General features: G+C 43.5%; 1 protein-coding gene across 1 annotated transcript; it reads right to left on the bottom strand.

Annotated features, from left to right (window-relative positions):
• Positions 1–261: 261 nt before the first annotated feature.
• On the bottom strand, positions 262–22,844 carry papss1 (3'-phosphoadenosine 5'-phosphosulfate synthase 1). The gene is made up of 12 exons (XM_056409124.1): positions 22,631–22,844; positions 21,662–21,776; positions 21,334–21,569; positions 20,591–20,729; positions 13,043–13,161; positions 12,419–12,532; positions 12,111–12,222; positions 9,751–9,956; positions 7,254–7,389; positions 6,364–6,632; positions 5,354–5,583; positions 262–1,405 (listed from the first exon to the last, which is right to left on the bottom strand). Exons 1-12 carry the CDS (start codon positions 22,679–22,681, stop codon positions 1,267–1,269), a joined length of 1,866 nt encoding a protein of 621 aa, XP_056265099.1. The 5' UTR covers positions 22,682–22,844; the 3' UTR covers positions 262–1,266.
• Positions 22,845–23,311: the final 467 nt, after the last annotated feature.

Genomic DNA, 23,311 nt, shown 5'->3' with positions numbered 1-23,311 from the left:
TGTATTAGATGAAGTATCCAGAGCTGTTCTGACGTTGACACTCTTCTGTCTGAATGTTCCCCTTTGGCTGCATCTGGGGGCCAGCTGTAAGTTAGTTTCCAAAATACATGAACTCCAGCACTGACATTTAGAAACAAGTTAAACTGTTTGAGAACTTGTTGTGTATTTAAAACTCTTTGGTGGGATGCAAAAGAAGGACAATCTAACCGTGCACCGTGTTAACAAAGCTACAGATTACAGAACGGAAGAGTAAACAAAATGTTCTTGTTTGATAAAAAATGGTTTATTGGACAAGGATGATTACAAATCTGATCCCTTGATGTAACCGTCAACAATCTGACTATACAGGCCGGCAATATTAGTAACCCATAGAAGAAGAAAAAATGATGGAAATATAACAGAATATCAAGACTGTTGAGACAAATTAAAAGCACAAAAAATACATGCAGAGCACCGTTAAAAGGAGAAAGAAATGTTAGGGACACAACAATAATAATAATAATAGACCAATAACATGGTTTTTTTTTTTTACATTTCAAAGAAATTCATGAAGATTCTGGTTGCAAACCAAATAAAATCCTCTTGTCTTGCAGCCTATTTCTTGTGATACTGGACCGCATCAGACAGTATAACAAAGACAAGTGAGATGAGAAGCAGGTGTGTGTGTGTCGTAATTCAAACAAGACATCATGTGAATTCACTTTGCGAGGACCAAGGCACTCGACTTTTACATCAAATACTTGTGTTCTCCAAATTTTTAGCAATTGCTACTGCCACTTGCAAAAAAGTACAGAGTAACTTTCTGGAGTTTCAATCGTGAAGTAACTTTATGAATTTTAACATCACGAATACTCAACATTCATCCACGCCTTTTCAAATACTGGTCAACAGTACTTTCCATCCTTACAAGCCATGATTTTTAAATCTCTAGTTAACAGAATGTACAGTTAGAACGTTAGTGAGAAACACACACATCTACTCTCAAGAAATGCTTCCGTTTGTCCTTTTTTTTTTTTTTAAACCAATTCAACAGTATGCCGACTGCTTTTTACTATAATTCATTATCAAAGTGAGTTTAGTGAAATAAAAGTACATCAAGTTAAAACAGTATTGTCATAAGACTACAAAAAACAGTTAATGTTCGGTTGAGGGTGGAAGTGACAGACGGAAGCCAGAGCGTGATGTTTCCGACAGCCGATGAGTGGTCCCCACATTAATCCTGTTAGTCAATGTCTTTCCATGTTCCTTTCATCTGGAACTCGACCTTTAAGCCTTCTCCAGTGACTTATAGTAGTCCTTCAGCACAGACCAAGCCTTCGGCGCCATGAAGCCGTCGGGAGGATTCTCTCCCTCGCGAGCCATCTTACGCATCCGTGTGCCCGAGATGAAATCATAATCTGTGTGGCTGCGGGAAAAAAGAAAAAGAGACATATTTCAAATCAATGAAAAGATGCTTATCAACAGCACAGGAAATGTCAGCAAACAATAACTGCTCGTGACTTTGTAATTAATGTGCAACGAGGCGAAGGATCAGGCCAAAACAAAAGAGTTGCTCTTGTAACATTAAAAACATCCCGCGAGAAATGTCCCGGTTGAGATGTTTTGGCTCCAGGTCAAGAGCCAATGCTGAGATACAAAAATGTCACATTGGGTGTGTGTGTGTGTGTGTGACAATATTTCGGTCACTGAACTCATTTCTAGACCATATCTATGAAAGTTTCTTTCCATTTTCTCACTGATCCACTTGAGTGACAGGAATATAAATACTTAGGTCACAATTTTTCTTTTTTACATTTTATCAAATTTAAATCCATTTCCTAATTCTCTGTGAAAGAAAATCCCGAAAAGAAACGCTAACGGCGACATCGTCACTTTGAGGTACCACAAACCAAAATGTCTGTCTGCATGAAGGAATGAAGCGGTGGCACGCTTCCAACTGATCGGATCGTTTCATCGTGACAAAGCTTTCTCGTGAAAACATTTTAACGTCTGGTCCTCCCTCTGACGGACGGCGTCTCGCCACGTTCAGTTGAGCCGCCTCTTCAAATTCAAGGCCGTTTGAGACACCTTGTGAGCAGACGTTCCCTGTTCGGAAGTCACATTTGCGATTGGCCGTCGCGTGGCCGAGCGCATCGCGTTGCTCTCGCAGGAGAAGCTGCGGAGAAGACTCGCACTACGCATGCCGTGAGGTAAAAGAGCTGCGGGCAAATTCTTCAGAGTGCATTGTTATCCAGTGTCCAATTAGAAGCAGCTTGCTTTGATCCCAGCCATTGTGGAGGAGGACTGGAGGGCTTCGCTGGCGATCACGGGAAGCGTTCATATTCCTCCTGAATCTTGGCCCGCCGCTGTCAGCGTGCAAGAGAGAATGGAATGCCACGAATCCAATCGGGATGACGACAGATTTGGGATATCCTGTAACCTCCTTGCATGTCTCTCTCTAGCTTTAGCCTTCAGAAGCCACTGGATCAATAAACTCTTCCAAAAAGATGTATATATATTTTACTTGAGAGATTAATTTACTGATTTTAGATGACAATATGAAATGTGCTTAAAAAGGCCAATAACATGATTTTCTATATTTAAATGTATATTATACATTATTTCCCCTCGAGTCTGAACAAAATGTGTTTGTATAGTTTGCATATATTTATATTTTAAATATAAATGTTCTGGATTTCTTTGATGTTATATTTCCTGCTACTCGTGATCGAGTAGACCAGTGGTCACCAACCTTTTTGAGCCCAAGATCCCTGACCTCCGCCTTCATGACCGGCAAGATCTACCTGTTGAGGCGTTGAGAGAAAACGACGGTCCAGACTCGACTTATGACTTGAGGCTTTTTATTTGGCCTAATTCTAATTGAATGAAATCAAAACACTTTGGTCCAGCTTTCAAATTGATGAGACCAGGAACACAGAATTTAAGTGCAATATAAAAAGTAAGCTATTTGTTCACCGCACACAATATGAACAAGAAAAAACCCATTTGCAATGAGCAGCTGGATGAACTACCAATATAAATGTTGTATTTATTTACATTACAACACGACACTGACAACATGATCAGTCAGTGCAACTCATGTAAGTTCAGCTCTCATCATCATAATGCCATCAAGTCATGTGATTCCAGTCAGTGTGATGGCTGTGACTGAACTCTGTCTGTGAGCGTGTAGTTAGTTCATAAACACAAACAGACAGTCTGAGGCAGTCTGTCAGCTGTCTGTGAGCTGTCTGTCAGTAATCCAGCTCCTGGTCTTTGATTTGGTGATTTTCTCAACTTCACTGACGGGTTTTTCGGGGGAAAATTTGGGATTCATGAAAGTTTTCTCATCTGGGACTGGTTCTGAAGTCAGCCCGTTGGTGAATACGTTCACATCAGCTCGACAGACATCCTCAGATTTAAATAATTATAATAATAATAAATATGAGATCCCCATTTGTGAATCCTGCATCTGTGCTTTTTCAAATAATAGAATAAATACAATTGCAATCACTTTCAAGTAAACCAGATTGCTCCATCAGACAAGAAAAAAAGCTCAATGTTGAGCTTTTGTTTTGAAGGACAACAGCAGAAAAGCCGAACTCACGGAGGTAAAACCTGGCAAGTCGCCAAGAATCTCGGCAGTTGCGCATGCGCAGGCGTAATCTGTTAATGCCGTAACGTAAACATTTACACTAAGGGACAGGCATTACAAAATGTATTTATTGATGACGTAGTTGTATGTCCTTGTACTTTGAACTTGTGTTATATGTAAAGTTATGAATAAAGGTCTTTCTGCATTTCCCCTGCGCCCCACCTGTACTATACGCTCCCCTCTCAGGGAGCACAGCTGACAACGCCGCTGTGTAAGAGAACCCGCTTTCAGGCGTTCATTAAAATCAGGCGGAGATGTTTTCTGACGTCGATCTTCCAGTCAGGAAGAAAACGTTTCAGAAGACACTTCAGAAAATGTTCGAGAACGAGGAACAATGTGTTTCTGATTTTATTTTCATTTTATTTTGGAGATCGACAGGGAACGTCTCCGAGATCGACCGGTCGATCGCGATCGACGGGTTGGCGACCACTGGAGTAGACCATATTGCATTGAATTACAAATGCACTTGGGTATGTGACAAAGAAATACTTTAACCCCATACTTTAATTAATACCTTAAATTCAAAACCGCTGACAACAAATCGTTTCATTTCACTGCTTCCTCTCCGTTCGTAAATCATTTTAAGATACACGACGGACAAACTTTGAGAATGTGGAAAAAGATGACATTCAACCGATAACAGGGATTTTCAGTGGTAAACTGATTAAAATGTTTCAAACTCAGGAAACACTTATTTTTCTTACCTGGTGAAGTTAATTTCAAAGTAAACAAAGACTATTTTTGGCAGCATTAAAAGTAATAGATGTTCCTGCTCAACATGTCAGCACAGACTGAACTTTATAAATATGCATCATGGAAAACAAAGACAAACTTTTTAGTCTGGCCACACTTAGTCGTAACATTCCTGGCCAAACGCAGATAGAGTTGCGTAACCCGACGGTGGCGGCTGCATCAAACCCGGACAAAAAGGCAATAAGATTGCATGATTCATCCGAGTCATCGTGTGCAATGTTTGTAGACATACTTTAATTAATGGCAGGTCTCTGTAATTTTTGAGTAACATCAAAGCTCAGACTAATTCACAAAACATTTCAACTGAATAAGAAAGAAAAACAATTCCTGTTATTCTTGGCTTTGTGCTGTACTTTAGATAGAAGAGAAGGAGGAAAGAAAATAGATGAAAGGGTTTAAAAAACCCAAAAAAAACACGAAGAAAACCAGAAAAGCCTAATGAGTGTTTAGGCTGCTCGCTCTAATTGGATTTAATTTGAGGTATTAATCTGGAGTAAATCTATGAATAAGACATTTAATTTAGTGTGAGCACTGCCGCTTTAGGGCCTTGTGTCCACACCGCGGTTTTTTTCATTTGCTCCCAACGAGGAGAGAGCGAATGCTCCGCCACTTACAGCGCTACTAATTTACATTATTTGAAATGACTGTAAAAAAAAAAATGGAGTGGACAATTGTTTTGGTCGTGTCCGTCTAATCCTGTCGGACAGAAAAGCCCAAGTGATGTTGATATTCCTCTTTGCACGTTACGGCTGTCAGATTGAGCTTCGACGCGCTCGCCCCAGAAGGGATCGCTGGGATGAGGCGCTCCCCAGCGCTCTACAGGAGCCTTTCTGCCATAAAAAGTCAGTATGTGGATACAGGCCCTCAACCTCAAGCTATTTCTGTATTCCATCGCCCATTAATCTAAAGCACATAGGAAACAAGATGGCAGGTTTTTAAAATTAGGGCAAAAAAACAAGTACTCACTTTTTGGGGTCATAAAAATCCATTGCTTTCTTGACCTTGTTGTAAGCGGCGACCTTAAATGGGACAATCTCCAGGCTGATGAGGCCCGGTGCCATGGTGAGGACCTTGGCGCCGTGAGTGGGCTCGTACAGGTCCTTTCCCGTGTCAGGGTGGAGCATGCCCGCAGGGTCCCGGCCCACGATGTAGAAGTTGGCTCCGGCCACCATTCGAGCTCTGCAATGCCACTGAACCTGTGGGAAAGGATCAAAAAATACATTTTAAAAATGTCTTCGGATTATAGAACCTTAGATATAATTGAAATTAAAAATCTCAAGCTACCTTTTCATGTTCATTTTTTAGCAGACCGAAGCTCTACTCAGCTAGTCTCCAACAGCACATTTTAAATCATTGTAAGTATTCAGAATTTCTGTTTCTCGTGATATTATCGTGAATAACGGTTAAATCTCCACATTACTTCTGGATAGTTACTAATACTATCGCCATTACGTTCTTGCCCATGTAGTCTGTATATTTTGGGATCTACTTTCAGATTAGGCTTATAAAGAAACTACCTCTCCGGGGTCTGGAGAGGTAGTTAATTATTTGCAGGCCGAGAATATGTTGTTTTAATGGGTGAACAATGAAGGTAAAAACAATGATACCAAGGCCGAGCCCGGCTCTCTAAACCTCCCATTCAGGAATACAAACTGAATAAATTCACTGGCTGACATCAGCGAGCCTCCAATCTGCTCTTAATTATTTAGATGTAGCTTTCCAATTATTGTAAGGCAATGATTAAAAGATTCCCAGCTGCGCTCCGTCATACGAAGAGGTCTGTGTATGGCAGAGAAACAGTCAAAACCCCTTTCCTGACATTTTTCACTCCCAAAAAGTAAAAAGACAGTCCTCCTCCCCATGTCAATTCACATTACTCAGTGCTGCAGTCACATCTTTTGTTCCCGTCGGTTTTCTTTTAAAAAGAACCCTCGAGCATGTCACGATGCAGATACCACATTCTTAATAACCATTACCTCAGTTGGCCCGGCATACATCATGGGTGAAGGAAAGATGGCCACGATAGTAGCATCTGGATTCAGGACGCCCGCCTCCAGCACAGCGGCGTGCTGCTTCATCCGCCAGTGCAGCGGCACGTCGTCGTCCTTGGTCCAGCCTCCCAGCGGGTGGAGGAGCAGGACAGGCCGGCGGTAGCCGCGCTCGAGGAGACGCTTGTGGGTGTCCTGCATCAGAAGAGCGTGGCCGTTGTGGACCGGGTTGCGGAGCTGGAAGGCAAAGACGGCATCTTAAAAAAAAAGAAGCCAGAAGATGGGTGAGAAGGGTTCGTTTGACTGTGACCAAACACAGCTGAACACATCTGTACAACACAAACAAAAGGCCACAGTGTACCCAGAGATAATCAAGCAGCTCAGTGTCCAACTACCGAAACCACACGCAGTCAAGTCAAAACATGTTTGGGTATGGGAGCTTCCTGGACCCAAGTACAGTTCATCTGAGGCCCTCTTTGAATGAGGATCACTGTAGAGAGAAAAATAATGGCACTTTTCATCAATGACATGTCTTCATTGTCACGCAGTCACAGGCTTGATGCCGACCCGTGTCAGAGGTGGATTTCTGTGTCTCACGCGACGATGCCGTAACAATAAGAGCATTTGAATTGTTTCAAAAGAGTGCCTTGACGTTTTCGCTGGATTTTTCCACATACAGTGAAGGACTGAATCCCCCCAGAGCGTTCTCTCCGATGACTTTCCTCCTCTGTGGCCCTTACTTCTTCCCCAAAGACTAAACAAAGAATACTAGCATTGACGTGAGTAGACGACCGCCTGAAAAAAAACTCGACGTTTATAAACATTGTTACACTACTGTATCTATAAAAGTCCTTGGTTCAGGATCTCTTGGCCCATACCAGCATTCATTTCTTTAAACTTCTGTTTGAGCTCAATAGGTGTCAGCCGGTAGTGATCGAGTTCGTCGTTCCAGTAGATCTTGTCCAGAACCTGCAGATCTCCCCCGACCAGCCAGTCGCCACTTTCCATCACCATCTGAAATAGTGACCATGACAGGGAACACAACTCAAACATAATCCAGATTTAAGACACAGAGCCCCACAAAAGCTTCACCGTGCTGGAACAGGGCCAGGATTCTAATAAAACTCAGTTATTAGCCAGTTGCACCGACGGCACACCATCATAAATCAAAGTGTCTGGGGTCGTTAAACAGTCAGATAAACGTTGGCATGTCCACTCCTTTGCATTTGGTCACATGTACTACCTGGATTTCAAAAGGGATCAGAGTCATCACAAGATTGTATTCCACAATAAAACCTGGTGATGGGCCTCATGACCACCTTGGAGACATGTATCCCTCCAAGAGATTTATCCAACAATGGCTCAATGGCATTTCTGAGACTGTAGAGTTACTGAAAATTAGCGTGTGTGATGTTAATGCGATACAAAGTGACATCTCCACACAGGCTCCAGCCTGAGACAGAGCGCTCTAAACAAAGGCCACGAATGAAACATGAAGTGTGAGGCATTGCGAAGTTTTGGAATCTGATCGGAAAAAGACATGTCGTATATTTCATTCAACATGTAATTTATCATGCAAGTATAATACCCAACAAAAACCCTTTGATATCCATAATTTACTGACCGATTTTAGATTCATATGGCAAGCTATATATCAAAAGTCGAAGTTGTCAGCAGGAGAGGTGTCTACGTGACGTGATCAATAACCGCTTGGCTGTGTCGTGAGAAGTATCCAGGATCATGTCGGGATTTGTTTTCCACACTTCAATTATTCCAACCTGTCCACCGTTGGCCTGAGAAGAGTCATAACATATGCCCAACAGTCTTACTCTTGAGAGAGATCACCGGCATAGACATGTCGCAATTTATTTTCCTGACATAAGTGGATGGAAAATATAATGTCTGCGTGGCTACATCAAAGGAGCAGCTCCACGCTCTACACATGTGCTCTGTTTAACCGTTATAAGGGCCCCCGGACTTCACATGTGAAAATAAACACACTACACCATGGCTTCCGATGAAGCGGGCTCCTGTCTGACTGACGCACAGGTAAACAGGAAAAAGTGGATTAACTACATGTAATGCGGAGCAGGTCGTTTCTGGTCGGAAAAGGAACCGGATAATAAAGTCGTAGCTACCAGCGGGAAAGGTGTGCCGAGCCGACTGGCTCCGGCGCGCAGTTAAACATCCACTCCTGTACACACACACACACACACTCACTTTTTAATGAGTGACGCCAAGCTGACCACACATGGTCATCTGTGACAGGTTAGAGTGGATAAAGAATCACAGTAGTGAAAGGTGTTGACACTGGAGAGTTATGGTACCAATTAATGAAACTACCAGCCTCCTGCAACTTGAAACACATTACCAGGCCAGATTTAATCACGAACAAGGCGAGACGAGGATATCTGCTCGGGAGAAAGATGACGACCGAGATTGACGATATATTGGGACCGCTGCGATCGAGTTAATCTCCTCCCGGGATTATTAGCGGCACAGGGCTTTAGAATGAGACTTTGAGGTTCACAGCAAGTCTGACCCCAGGGGGTGGAATCACTAAATACCATTCAGGTGACTTTCCATTTAGTCTTGCCCCTTTGCCAAAATACAAGTGGCCAGCCAACTGCATTAATCCCGAAAACAATGGGATTTAAAAATAGCCAGTCCACGCGATGCCGCGATGGATTTATAAAAAGCCGAGCCGACAACTATTTGTGTCTGGAACACCAGACGGTTCCATTCTTCCCCAGATACAAACCGGTGCCCCTTTCCGCTGGCTGCGCCGGATCATTTCAGGACATTATCTCGTGTCTAACTGAGTCCCACAGCAGGCAGCAGGCAGACAGATGGAAACAATTCCTCAATATGTTAGGAGAAGAGCGAAAAGGTGAAAGCTGACGGGGAGTCCACGGCCTATTGAGTTCAGCAGTGCAAGTTCAACGCATTCTGTGGACTCGGCAACCAAATTTAACACCTGCAAAATGAGGGTGGACCAAAGAGATCAAGTGATTGAACGGGGCATCCTGAGAGAAAAGCTCCACCTCCTCATATTCTGTCTTTCCATAAGCAATATGAGGAGGCCAGCTTGGATCTGTGTTCGATCAGTGCTGGAGCCAAGGAGGCCGTTTGCATGCAGTGTTTATCACATAGCACACCGAGACCGGCCGCCTGCAGCTCTGCAATGCAGCTCCATACTTCTCACCACAGTTCAACTGTTGATTTCTTTTAGAGCATTTCCAACATATTAGCCTGTATTCAGTTTACATTTTTTGATAAGATTTCAAATGTACAGTGATTAAATGATGGAAGGGGAGAAAAATCGCACGTGCAATGTATGATCGTGTGCTTTTGAGAATACTAAACATGTTTTACCTTGATGTAAGGGTGGTCTTTGCAGGTGGTGCCCCACTGACGAGCACATCGCTCTTCTTTGCGGTGTGCATAAAACTCCGGGTTGCGGAGGATGGCCACTCGCCTGCCTTCGTAGACCAAAGCCATCGCTGTCGCGCTATCTAAACGCTCTTTATCTGCCGATGACAAAGGCAGCACCACAGCCACCGACAGGTTGATGACGCCACCTAGGACAATGGAAAACCAAGAACATTTTGATGAGGGATAAAGACATATTTTTGGCAAGGGAAAATACATTAGAGCTGCAATTAACTATTATGTTTCATGCTCACGTAATCTGCTGGTTATTTAACTGAATAATCAATTGTCTTGTCCCAAAAATGTCAAATTTTAATTACGACTTCCAAAAACCCAAAGTGATACACAGCATGTTCAGCTACTCCACTGATGAGTCGTAAAAACCCACTAAGACGCGAAGAAGACGACTAAAAGCGAGGAAACACTGATATAAACATTGCTTTTTTTAAATCAGCTTTCCAAATGTTTCATGAGGAATGAAATGCGCTCAACCTGAAAGACGGACGCAACAAGTATTAATGTAAAATGTTGTATGTAAACAAAACTTTTGCTTTACATACAAGGGCACTTTTAATATCAAATAACGATCCAAGAAAAACTATGTTAAAGACCCCGATGCAGAGCTCTGGGAGACGGAGATCAGACATTTTACAAAAGGCGGGTTTAAACTTCCAGAGGTTAGTTAGCATACTCAACAAAACAGCTCAACTATTCTGATCAAGTTTCCATGCTGTACTCCTTCGGGCTAAATGGGGGATAAATAGCTAAACCACAGGCTACAGTGAGACTTCAAGGCTGCAATTTAAGAAGCCAGAGGAGAGAAAAAAAACCTCTCAAGCTAAGCTGGAGCTTGACCCTTTAAAAATTCGACAATTTGAGCTGTGCAGTGACAGCAGTCTGGTGGCGGCTTCATTGTGCCGTCTAGGTTGATGAAAAGGTTTGGACCGGCACACTTCTCACATCACATCAGATCAAATGCAGTGGAAACAAGAGGGGTCGTCGACTGTTGCTCCCCCCTGGACCCTCTTCTCGTCCCTTCTGTCACAGAGTGGAGCCAACAGCTGGTTCCAGTCAAACACACACAAAACTGCCAAATGTCCGAGTAGGAGAGAGGCAAGCTTGGATTTGGGTCTTTGTTTATTTTTAAAGACTATTTGATTCGTAAAACATGCCGTTTTCTGATTCCCCACCAGTGTGAGTGTTATAGTGTGGGCGTCTGGGCGATCGATGCTTTCACTGTGATATCACTGTCAAATCTCTGGAAGCAAGTGAAAATGAACAAATGGTGGAGTGTGGTGTCAATCAATACAGAAGCCTCTTCCTCTGTTGTCGTCTCCCTCCGGACAAACAGGAAAAGTGGAATCAAGACATTTCACATCAATATATATGTTTGCCTCCGTCTGTCCAGACAGCTCTATTTCTCAGGCTAGTTATCTTCCTGAGGAAAGAATGTGAACCATCAAGTTGTAAGAACTTGATAGTTGCATCCTTCAGTGAGGGCAGCAAAATATATACCCAGCAACATTTGAAGATGAAATACTGGCTATTTGAACTTTAAATTAATTGCATTTTTCCTTTTACTGTGTGTGTAGCAAAAATGTTTGGCATCACAACTGAGGTTCGAGCGGTCATATGGGCAATAAAAGTAAATCGTCTTTCTTTGGAATGCCACACAATACGTGAGAAATTGCTGTAAATACTCCAAATGTAATATTCATATTCTGAAATGTGCCCAAAAACAAAGACATTTCTGGTGCAACTGCACTTCACTAACATTCTTAAAATTCAGAATATATAAATCATTCCTGAGTATATCAATGTGTAATCCTGCAACCTAGCCAGGTTGCACATCACTGCTGTGCAATGGAGCTCTTCTTCAGCATGTCAGCTCGCAAGAAAAAAATGATAATTTTTGCTGCTCAGCACATCCAGCGGTACAAAATATAATTAGCAGTTTGACGAGGACACATGCAGAGAGTATTTGTTAAACCTAATTTAATACCCCTTTTAAATCGGAGTGCTTAATTGTTATAGTTAGGTAAAATAAATGCGAGTGAAGAGCAAATAGAGCTACAGCTGGAAGAATGGGATTGAACTGATGGAAAAGATACAAAACCTCCTGGAGCTCACTGTGCTCAAGTTCTAGTATATATATATATATATATAGCAAGAGAGAGAGCGAGAGATTTGAGTTATCCATTTCATGAGCACTCATCTCCATCTAGTGCATTTCTTCAGTATAGCAGGACTGAATTTTACTGTGAAAATGTTATTTTTTCTTGAAAACATAAATGACATCTTACCATCCAGCAGACAGTCAAAATGAAGACACTGCAAATATTCTCTCTCCCTCATAAAGCCATTGAGAGGAGTTGCCCAGCCTTCAGCCAGCACCTGCACCCACTGCATGTCCACCTGAGGATCGCAGACAGCCACATACTGACATATTGACAATCAACTTATGATATGCTGTTCAAACGAAAAGAATATACGTCAATGTTTACATAAATAATGAATAACTGCTAAATTAATAAACAACACCCATCAATAGTCATTTAGCTTCATTAGTTTATTAAGATTGATTAAAATCCCAAAAAGAATTCAGAGGTACCTTCCCAATCTGTACAGCAGGCAGAGTCTCTGCGTCCGCCTTAGCCAGGTCCAGTTTATTCTCCTGAACGTACAGCTCTTTCACTTCATAAGAGGCATCAATGGGAACGATATCCTGCAGAAAAGTATGTGAAATGTCATATCTATTCATTATGGCCTCCTATTGAGTCTCCACAGTGACTCTTTGAGAACTATTTTAGTGCAGCGGATAAGAAATCCCCTGACCCACATTTGAGGCGGCAACACATTAACATAGCTTTCATAAATCCATCTTTCTTTGAAATCTTCCTTTGATTGTGCAGGGCAGCGACTGAATAAATCAATTGTTATGCGATTGCACCCAATTTGTGCAAGAAAAAGTGTGTGTGGAGATGGAAGAAAATATTGTGTGAAGGTATGCAATTCGCAAAATACTGATTGATTTGCATGATACAGTTGAGATGCAGTAACAGTTCCATTCATTTAAATGAGGCTTTACTGCCCCCTCGTGCCCAACTGGAACGATAGCACAGCTGTATGTAAAGGCTGAACTTTGAGCCCATTGACAATAAAAACAACAGTGGCTGACTCTAAACATGATCCACATATTTTAAACATGTGAAAGCAGGATATTTCTTCCCCTCACCTTCTCCTGAAGCAGGTCAACGAGCTGTTGTACGCTCTCATTCACAGTGCAGGAGGCGGTCTTCAGCACCAGCTCCGGGGCCTCTGGCTTCTCGTACTCCGAGTCAATCCCAGTGAAACCTGATAAAATACGAGAATGACATGCACAGTGTGAGCCTCATCCTCTATGCAACAAAAGCGATTTCTAATGAAGCTTTGAATGCCTGCTGTCATATTTTATGACATCATCACTATTCAAATCCTCAACCAAAATTTTATTAAAGTTTTTTGTGTTTGTTTATTAAATCAACTTTCTTGGATCTATATCAGTAGTCAGTTATTTGAGTACGGCTTTGAAGGAAAAAATGGATTGCGGAGAATATTTTGAGAGGTAAAATTGAAAATGTTGGGTAGAAATTATGATAATTGTTGACTTATTGGAACTGTACGGATCACATTAGTCGGAAAAAATCCTACACAGCCACCACTGGCATCTAATTCTACAAATAGTATAATCCTAAAATTAGTGTAGCCTAATGTTTATCTGCAAACTGTGCAGAAATACCAGGCTTAAACAGAATGAACAAAAACACAATTTAAAAAAAGAAAAAGCTGCACAGCATTCGAATGTTGATTTACAATTTGACTGCTAACGTTATTAATAAAGCTTTCAATCGTTTGGTACAGCTCCACTGTTGAGATATGCTCTCATATTGTGTGATAACTTTATTACTATTTCTATCTAATTTACTAATGGACATTGGGCAACTTGAACTGATTGATGTGACCGATGAACCTGATTTGAGCCACCTGTGTGTGGGCGTGAACTGTTTATTGAGTGTCAATAAAAAGCCTCACTGGAGGGTGAGGGCAGCCATGTTGGCTGTGTAACAGACAAGTCACGTATCTTGTGTCTCCATGTTCATTTAATTCCTCCGTCTAGTAAGTCTTACCGTTGGTGCTATTTGTGTTATGTTTTATCCACTGTGCTCTTAGCTCTGCTAAGAGGTTATGGGCCCAGGTGATGGCGAAAACCTATAGAGCAAAACATTTAAAACTAACACTTAAGACTAGGTGCGTGTAGGCACCAAACATGACTAGTAGCAGAAAGCCAGTAGAGCCGAGTGGGAGCCGCTGGTCGCGCTTGTTATTTGACGGGGATGAAAATAAGTATGAACTGTGGGAGACTAAGTTCTTGGGCCACCTTCGTCTGCAAGGGTTGAAAGAAACCATTCTGAGAGTGCCTGTGACAGAGGACGAAGAGGAACTGCTGCGGAATGAGGCAAAGAATGAAGAAGCATATGCTGAGCTTATCCAGTTTCTGGATGATAAGAGCCTGTCCCTGGTGATGCGGGAAGCACCCGACGACAGTAGAGCAGCACTACTTATATTGAGAAACTATTATCAAGGCAGAGGAAAGCCAAGAATTATCAGCCTTTATACTGAGCTCACCTCGCTCCAGAAGTCAAGCAGCGAGAGTGTAACCGACTATGTGATACGTGCTGAGACAGTCAGCACAGCGTTGAGAAACGCAGGCGAGACTTTAAGTGACGGGCTACTTGTAGCTATGGTTCTAAAAGGGCTTCCCGAATCGTTTAAACCGTTTGTTATCTACATCACGCAAAGAGATGAGACCGTGGCGTTTCCTGAATTCAAGACGAAACTGCGGCTACGAGGACACAGAGAAGATGCGTGCTCCAGACACTGAGGACAATGTGATGACAGCACGGGGGCGACGAGCAGCGAGACCCACCAGACGAGGTGGAGGTCCAGGCGAACGTGAGCAGCAGCAGCAGCAGCTGGCGACGGGGGACGCGAGCCTGGGGTGTTTCAGGTGTGGGACACACGGACACCTCGCCCGCGCTTGTCAGCGCAAAGTGTGGTGCAGCCACTGCAGGAGCGACACACACAGCAGCGAGACCTGTCGGAGCAAGAAGCGACGAGGCCGAGATGACGCCCGTAAAGCTTCAGAGGAGACGGGGGAGGAGGACGAGTATGCGTTCCGGTTGAGCGACATGCCAGCAGATGTCCAGCCGAGCCAAGATGTCAACGTGACCCACTCCTGGACCCCCTGCAGTTCGCCTACAGAGCCAACAGGTCTGCAGACGATGCAGTCAACATGGCCCTTCACTACATCCTCCAGCATCTGGACTCCCGAGGAACCTACGCCAGGATCCTGTTTGTGGACTTCAGCTCTGCCTTCAATTCCATCATCCCGTCCCTGTTGCAGGACAAGCTCTCCCAGCTGCACGTGCCCGACTCCACCTGCAGGTGGATCACAGACTTCCTGACCGACAGGAAGCAGCACGTGAGGCTGGGGAAACACGTCTCAGGCTCCCGGACCACCAGCACGGGTTCCCCAAGGCTGTGTTCTCTCCTCTGCTGATCTCCCTGTACACCAACAGCTGCACCTCCAGTCACCAGTCCGTCAAGCTCCTAAAGTTCGCGGATGACACCACCTCATTGACTCATCTCTGGCGGGGACGAGACCGCCTACAGGTGGGAGACTGACCACCTTGTGACCTGGTGCAGCCAGAACAACCTGGAGCTCAACGCTCTAAAGACAGTGGAGATGGTTGTGGATTTCAGGAGGAATGCAGCCCCACCCGCCCTCTCATCCTGTGTGACTCCCCGACGCTGTGGAGTCCTACCGCTTCCTGGGCTCCATCATCTCCCAGGACCTCAAGTGGGAGCTGAACATCGGCTCCATCTCCAAGAAGGCCCAGCAGAGGATGTTCTTCCTGAGGCAGCTGAGGAAATTCAACCTGCCAGGGAAGATGATGGTACAGTTCTACACGGCCATCGTTGAGTCCATCATCTGCTCCTCCATCACCGCCTGGCACCCTGCAGCCACAGCCAAAGACAAGCGCAGGCTGCAGAGCATCATCCGCTCGGCCGAGAGGGTTATCGGCTGCAATCTGCCTTCCCTCCAGGTCCTGTTCACTTCCAGGTCACTGAAGCGGGCCAGAAAGATTGTCGCCGACCCCTCCCACCCTGGACACTCCCTGTTCGAGTCCCTCCCCTCGGGGAGGAGGCTGCGGTCCATCATGACCACGACCTCCCGCCACACCAATAGCTTTTTCGGGCGGTCGGGCTCATCAATGGACCCCGGACTGACTGACTGTCACCCCCAGGACTACCACCTCTTCTTCCACCTTCCTCTCTCCTCCTTCTTCCCGCTCCTTCCTCTTCCTCCTCCTCCCTCTTCCTCCCACTCCTCCTCCCTCCTTGCGTTGATTGTTGTTTGTCATGTCCAAATGTTGCACCTTCCACCAAAAAAAATTCCTCGTTTGTTTGTGAAAACATTCATTCTTTGGCAATAAACCTGTTTCTGATTCTGATTCTGATTCTGATGGTCGACTGCGGGGCGACCTCGCACATCGTTACAGACCTCGCCAAGTTCAAGTGTTTCAACGGCGAGTTCAAGGCCGAGTCACACTGTGTTGAGCTGGCCGACGGCACCCGGTGCAGCGGCGTAGCAGAGCGGCGAGGCGACGCGGTGGTCTGTCTGACGGACAGCACAGGTCGACAGCTGAGAACAACGCTGAAAGACGCGTTGTACATCCCCTCCTATCCGCAAGACATCTTTTCTGTAAAAGCGGCTACAGCAAGTGACGCGACGGTGATCTTCAAGAAAGGAGAGGACATTCTGATTCACAGAAATGGTACGAAATTCCACATACACAACAGGCTTTATTATTTACACACGGTAGATAATGATGTGAAATGTGATGACCAAGTTAAAGGGTGTCTTGATTTACAAACGTGGCATGAAGTATTGGGTTACTGTAACTATGAGGATGTGTTGAAGTTGCCACCTGTTGTCGAGGGCATGCAAATTAAAGGGGCAACCAGTAAACCTCCACACTGTGATGTATGTATTCAGGGCAAATTTGTGCAGACCATAAATAGAAAGCCTGATGCTAGAGCTACAGAGCCACTAGGGCTGGTCCACACAGATTTGGCAGGACCAATATCCCCAGAGTCCAGAGAGGGGTTTAAGTATACACTGTCGTTTACTGATGATTTTTCCAGTGCTGTATTTGTGTATTTCCTTAAAAATAAGAGTGACACAGTGCAAGTCTCTGAGCGGTTTCTGGCCGATGTAACGCCTTATGGCAAAATTAAGCGTTTGCGATCAGATAATGGTACAGAGTACACTGCTAAGAGTTTCAAATCTTTAATGGTTAAAAATGGTATTAGGCACGAGACCTCAGCTCCGTATTCTCCACATCAAAATGGAACGGCTGAGCGAAATTGGCGCACACTTTTTGATATGGCAAGATGCATGTTAATTGAGAGTGGCCTACCAAAAGGTTCAGGGCGTATGCTGTACAGACAGCAGCAGTGATTAGAAACCGTTGTTTCAACAAACGAACAAAGCAAACACCAGTACAGGCGTTGACTGGGAGACAACCCAACCTGTCCAAAATGCAAAAGTTTGGCTCAAAGTGTTTTGCTTATGTTCAAGACAAGAAAAACTTGACCCAAGGGTGTAGAAGGTGTTTTTGTTGGGTATGACAAAACCAGTCCAGCATACCTTATCTATTTTCCTGACAGCGAGAAGGTGCAGAGAAATAGATTAGTCAAGTTTGTTTCTCAGCCTGGGGTTGAGCAACAGACTCAGACTAATGTTGATGCTGATGATGATGATCTGATGGTAGAATACAGAGCAGATAGATTCAGGCAGAATGCAATCCCAGTCCTTGAGACTGAAGAGGTTCCAGTCATTGAGACTGAGGAGAGTAGCCAACCGAGAGCAGTTGAAGTTAAGCATGAGCCTAGAACTTACCCTTCTAGAGTGAGAAGGAAGCCATTTTACCTACGTGACAATGTTTCTCAGTCTGCTGGAAAAATGGACCAGGTCCAAAGTAACATTGATTACTGTTATAAAGTCACTTGCGACATACCTGTAACTTTTGAAGGAGCCATGAGCTCAGACAAATCAAAAGAGTGGGTTAGTACCATGGATGAAGAAATGCAGTCTCTTAAAGCAAATAACACATTTACTCTAACCAACTTGCCTCCGGGTAAGAAAGCAGTGGGGGGTAGATGGGTTTATGCTCTAAAGAAAAACAGTGATGGGTCTGAGAGATACAAGGCCAGGTATGTGGCAAAGGGTTACAGTCAAAAATTGGGAGTTGACTACAAGGAGACATTTTCTCCTACTGCTAACCTGACTAGTGTCAGAGTGTTGATGCAGAAAGCAGCACAGGACGACTTGATTTTGCACCAGATGTACTGAACAATGTACTTATGAACTTCACAAAGTAAGAGCAAGTGGGGGTGTTGAGATATGCTCTCATATTGTGTGATAACTTTATTACTATTTCTATCTAATTTACTAATGGACATTGGGCAACTTGAACTGATTGATGTGACCGATGAACCTGATTTGAGCCACCTGTGTGTGGGCGTGAACTGTTTATTGAGTGTCAATAAAAAGCCTCACTGGAGGGTGAGGGCACCCCTGTTGGCTGTGTAACAGACAAGTCACGTATCTTGTGTCTCCATGTTCATTTAATTCCTCCGTCTAGTAAGTCTTACCGTTGGTGCTAAATCGAAATAAAACGCTTGTTTTGTTCTATTGCCATTATCATATGGATTGGAAATCTGCACTGTATTAAATAGGTAACCTATCACAATGCTTTAACAGTATTTACAAACCTTTCTATTGAAATACACTTTAAATCAATCACACAGTCATGATTATTAACTATTTTCAAAATTCTCTTGTATCAAGAAGTACGACATGAGCAGGTTTAGCAGAGTTTGCAGCCAGGAAATATCCATGGAATAGAAAACAATACATCTGAGTTAATCATGTTTGTTAAAGGGTACCTGTTGAGATCGCGAATATGTAGCCAGATCAAAAGATAATGTGTTTCTAAAGGTTATTCATGCACTGACGGTCCAGTATTCAATAACAATACGTAGTTTAGGCTGTTCAAAGTCCCTCAACTCTGACAAGCTTCATTGCACTGGTGCTTGAATATGGCGCCGGTGGTGTGACGTCACATCGTTGATAGATCGACAGCCAACCACAGCGGATGTGTTCAGAAACCAATGTAAACAACGTCGAGCGCTCGCAAACAAATGCTGAGAACTTGATAATAATAAAGAAAACGGGCGAAATATGGACGATGAAAGATTGTCAGATTCAGCAACTGGATACTTGTATGAACCATTAAAAGCAGACTATCCCCATTTAGTTAATTGTGACAGCGATAGCGATGATTCTGATGAAGTTGATGCCGAAGGACCGCCGGTCCAGATGCTTCACCGTGCGGACCGTGCACGCAAGTCGGCGGACGTTTGGTGCAGTTGTGGGAAATGTGTGCCACAAAAAACAGACATAGAGTGCATTTGTTGTAAAGAACACAAACTTATGTCCGATGATATAGTGACATTAGACCTCATCTGCTTTACACAAAAGCGTGAGCTTGAGAGCTACATCGCGCATAAGCCAGCGCTGGAGATGTCTTTCATTGATGCAATGTTCGGCCGACATGTTCGGGGGCCTGCACCCGAGGGAGAACTGTCAAATCGGTAAGTTTGCCAGTTGTTTCATGTAGGCTAATTTGCGATCACCAGAGTTGGTGTGATTATTACTAATATTCTGAATATATGGATCGAAGTGATGTTCACATACCACGGAGTTTCTGCTGAATGTAAATGTTTTTAAAGTATGCCCGGTTCCTAAATTGTGCAGCCACTTCTTCGCGAGCACCTTCTTTTCCTCTGTACTAGGTTTGGGCACGCAAAAGAACTTTTTTGTCTCGTGAGTCCGTTTATTATTTAGACAACCGAACGCCTTGCACTGCGCCATCTTGGCGTGAACTCCAGACGTGAACTGGTTTGAGGCCACCGATCTATCCCAAGAAGCAACGCGTGTAGAAGTGGCTCCGGATTGGCTGAATTCCTTTCAACGACTCTACGTCATAGTGACCTTTGACATGAGTAAATAACTGGCAATATGTCTGCGCACTGAAGAGTTCACGGACTCGGAATGTTGACAAAGAAATGTAAAGCCTCGGGCTATGCGTGACTTGTTGACAATAGCGGCGGGGAAAATATGATTTATTTGATGCGCCTAATGGATGTAGCACGTTGTTGTTTTGAGCTACAGGTACCCTTTAAGGGTTAAAGTGGATCTTAAGAGAACAGGTTAATACGGATTTCCGTCTCACTAACAATGTCGCAACTATACAAAAAACAGATGAGACTAGAGATGGTCAGTCTCATCGACAAAACTCTGGAAATTGGGTAAAGATCTCTCCACTGCAAAAAAACTTGCTGCACCACAATGTGAAACACTTCCTCTAACAGTGATGCATCACTTCAAAGAAAACAAAGTCTAGGAAATGATGGTGTTTCCATGTGTCATGAAACAGCAGAAGTCCCACTGATGAAAATATAAATGTTTTGTCGATATGTCTCCTGAGCAACATGGTACGATTGTTGATTTGAAGGTGAAATTAACACTGAATTCATCACATGACCGATACAATAATCCAGGCCTTGGATCTACTGATGCATTGCACATAAACAGTATTAAACCATACTCCACCTCGTATCTCTCCCGCTCTGGCCCTCTTGTACAGGCCCTTCACGTCCCTCTTCTCGCAGACATCCAGTGGAGCGTCCACAAACACCTCAAAGAAAGGCAGCCCTGCTGCCTCATGGATCTTCCTGGCATTAAGGCGATCCTGATACACGATAATTAAATGCATAGTGAGTGACACACATGATTGAGTCAAGGAGCTAGTAAAAGATAGCATGTTACTATTAAGCCTCGTCGTGTTCGGCTTTCACCAGACAACAACGTTTTCTTCTGCAAATTACGCCTCAGAATGGTGAATAATAGAGACAGTAAATGGAAAACAAATATGCTGCTCATCATGCACCAGTTCTTCATAGGACTGTAATTAGAGCACAATAAACAAGTGTTTCACTGCTGATGTAGTTTTCTTTTTTTCCAATGGATAATGACAAATTGCATTTTTTGTTTAAAAATCAGAACAGGAACAACAAAACATACCTTAAAAAGCTAAACTTTATCATTTCAAATCTATTGTTGGCACTGGCATCATCTATTTTAGCAGGATTATGATGATAACCAGTGACATGATTAGTAATATCACGATCATCTCAAGAACTAATAAGTAATCCCTAAGATTGCACAACGCTATTCACAAAAGCGCCATAGTTCATTTAAATATGGTTCAATAAAGATTGTAGAACAGCATACGAGTCATGTGTTTATCTCATTCAATATTCAAAAGCTGATGCTTTCGTTGGAGAGTCACTCACCCTGCTGTAGGGCGAGATGAAGCTGGCGATGCAGACCAGCCCAGCATCAGCAAAAAGCCGAGCCACCTCAGCAATGCGCCGAATGTTCTCTTCACGGTCCTCTGGGCTGAAGCCTAGGTTTCTGTTCAGCCCCTGACGGATGTTGTCCCCATCCAGTGAGTAGCAGGGAATACCGTGACACACCAGGTACTCCTCCAGAGCCATGCTCACTGTGGTCTTACCTGCACCAGACAAACCTTGACACCGAAGAAAACAGCAGAATTACGAAACAGATATGACATGATATACAGGTATAGAAAAAACACACACTAATAATATAATAACCTACCACTCAGCCAAACGGTGCATCCTCTGAAACCTCCTTTTGTGCCAACAACCTGCCCGCGCTTGTTTCGGCTGACATGATGAGCTTGATAGGTGACATTAGTTGCACGTTGCATTCCCTGGAATTACACATACTTACTGTCAATGCAACCCACTTGAAACCCAATTATACAAGTATATAAAGCATTTGTTTAAAGTTCCAGCCATACGAAATAAATTTGAAGAAATAAAAGTATCTCCCAAGTAGCTTTAAAATATGGCTTCTCAAACATTTTAAACCGTTTGCTTCGAGCATTCATGTTGAGCTTTGCACATTATGATTGACCATAGCCAAAGCTGATGTGTTCAAAGTATTTGTTTTATCTGACCATCAGCCCAAACCCGCAGTCACAGTCAAGTATGATGGTAAACATTCACTTTACTATCACTGTGATAAGGCTTACTAGGTTAATCAACTCATTGTTTGCCTCTGTTCACTTGTGAGTTTGTCTGGTGTTGTTATTTGTGATTATTTATGCATGTTAGAATACCCAAATGTATGCATGTTACATGTTTATCCTTGACGTCTGTAAATACTGCAGTACAGTTAGCGGTGTACTTTTAATCATCAGAGAGCCAGGAGAAGCAAGTTAGCTATCAAAAGCAAGCAGTATTTAGTTAGTTTGACACTTTTTGGTGGCAGCAACCACTAAAGTTATTGTAACACGGCTTTAAATTAAATTCACACATAGTCAATGGCCTTTCATTTAACTGTATTCATCAAGTATTAACTATAAACTGGTTAGCAACATGTCAGCCTCGCCGCTGCTAGTTAGCAAACAAGGCGTGAAACGTCCCGTTGGATTCCTCAATGTGCAGCGAGCTAAGGAGCCCATTAACTCATTCGTTAGTCGCTGACGCTAGCTAGCTAGTTAGTGGAGGTGGACGGACGAGAGACACGTTGACCACACAACTTGCCAAAAGAAGAACTCACCCAGTTTTCGGCAGCGTTGCCTAGCTTCTGTTTCTTGTGCGAGTCGTCCATGTCTGTCGCAGTCAGCGGCTGATTCAACCGGCTATCACTTTATAAAAAACAAACGACTCTTTTCTTCGCTCGCCCAAATATTAATATTTGTTTTGGCACATGTAACTTATCTCCAATGAATGGAGGAACCCGGAGGTGCTTGGCGCGACAACCAAGGACAACAACCGGGAAGCGCTTCCCAGCAGCCACGTCCCTGGCGATGGAGTGACGCGTTTCCTTAGTGGGCGGGTCAAAGAGAGAAACTGATCTGATGTCAGTTTGGTTCCGTTGTCTTCTATACCTCCACAGCAACTGACTGAATGACTCAACTGGTCTGCAATCAGTAATTACAAAGCAACGGTGTTTGTCATTAGAACATGAGCGGTTCTCGAATGGATACAATTACATTTAATGAATTAATATGACTATTTAGGTTTTGAAAGTGAGAACTGTAGTATCACTGATATGGTGAGAAATAACGTGATGTGAAATTACTTGAAAATGGGAATGACTCATACCCAAATAATCAAGGAATATATGTGTAATGGTTAATTGCATTTGATCTTACATTTTAAATAGTCCAACAACAATAATATTATATTAATAAAACAACGTACAACTACTCCTAACTGCTTCAAGATGCTGGTCTTG

Source organism: Pseudoliparis swirei, chromosome 24 (assembly GCF_029220125.1).
Source record: "Pseudoliparis swirei isolate HS2019 ecotype Mariana Trench chromosome 24, NWPU_hadal_v1, whole genome shotgun sequence".
In the NCBI taxonomy this organism is placed as follows: Eukaryota; Metazoa; Chordata; class Actinopteri; order Perciformes; family Liparidae; genus Pseudoliparis; species Pseudoliparis swirei.
This window is presented reverse-complemented; position numbering and strand designations above follow the sequence as displayed.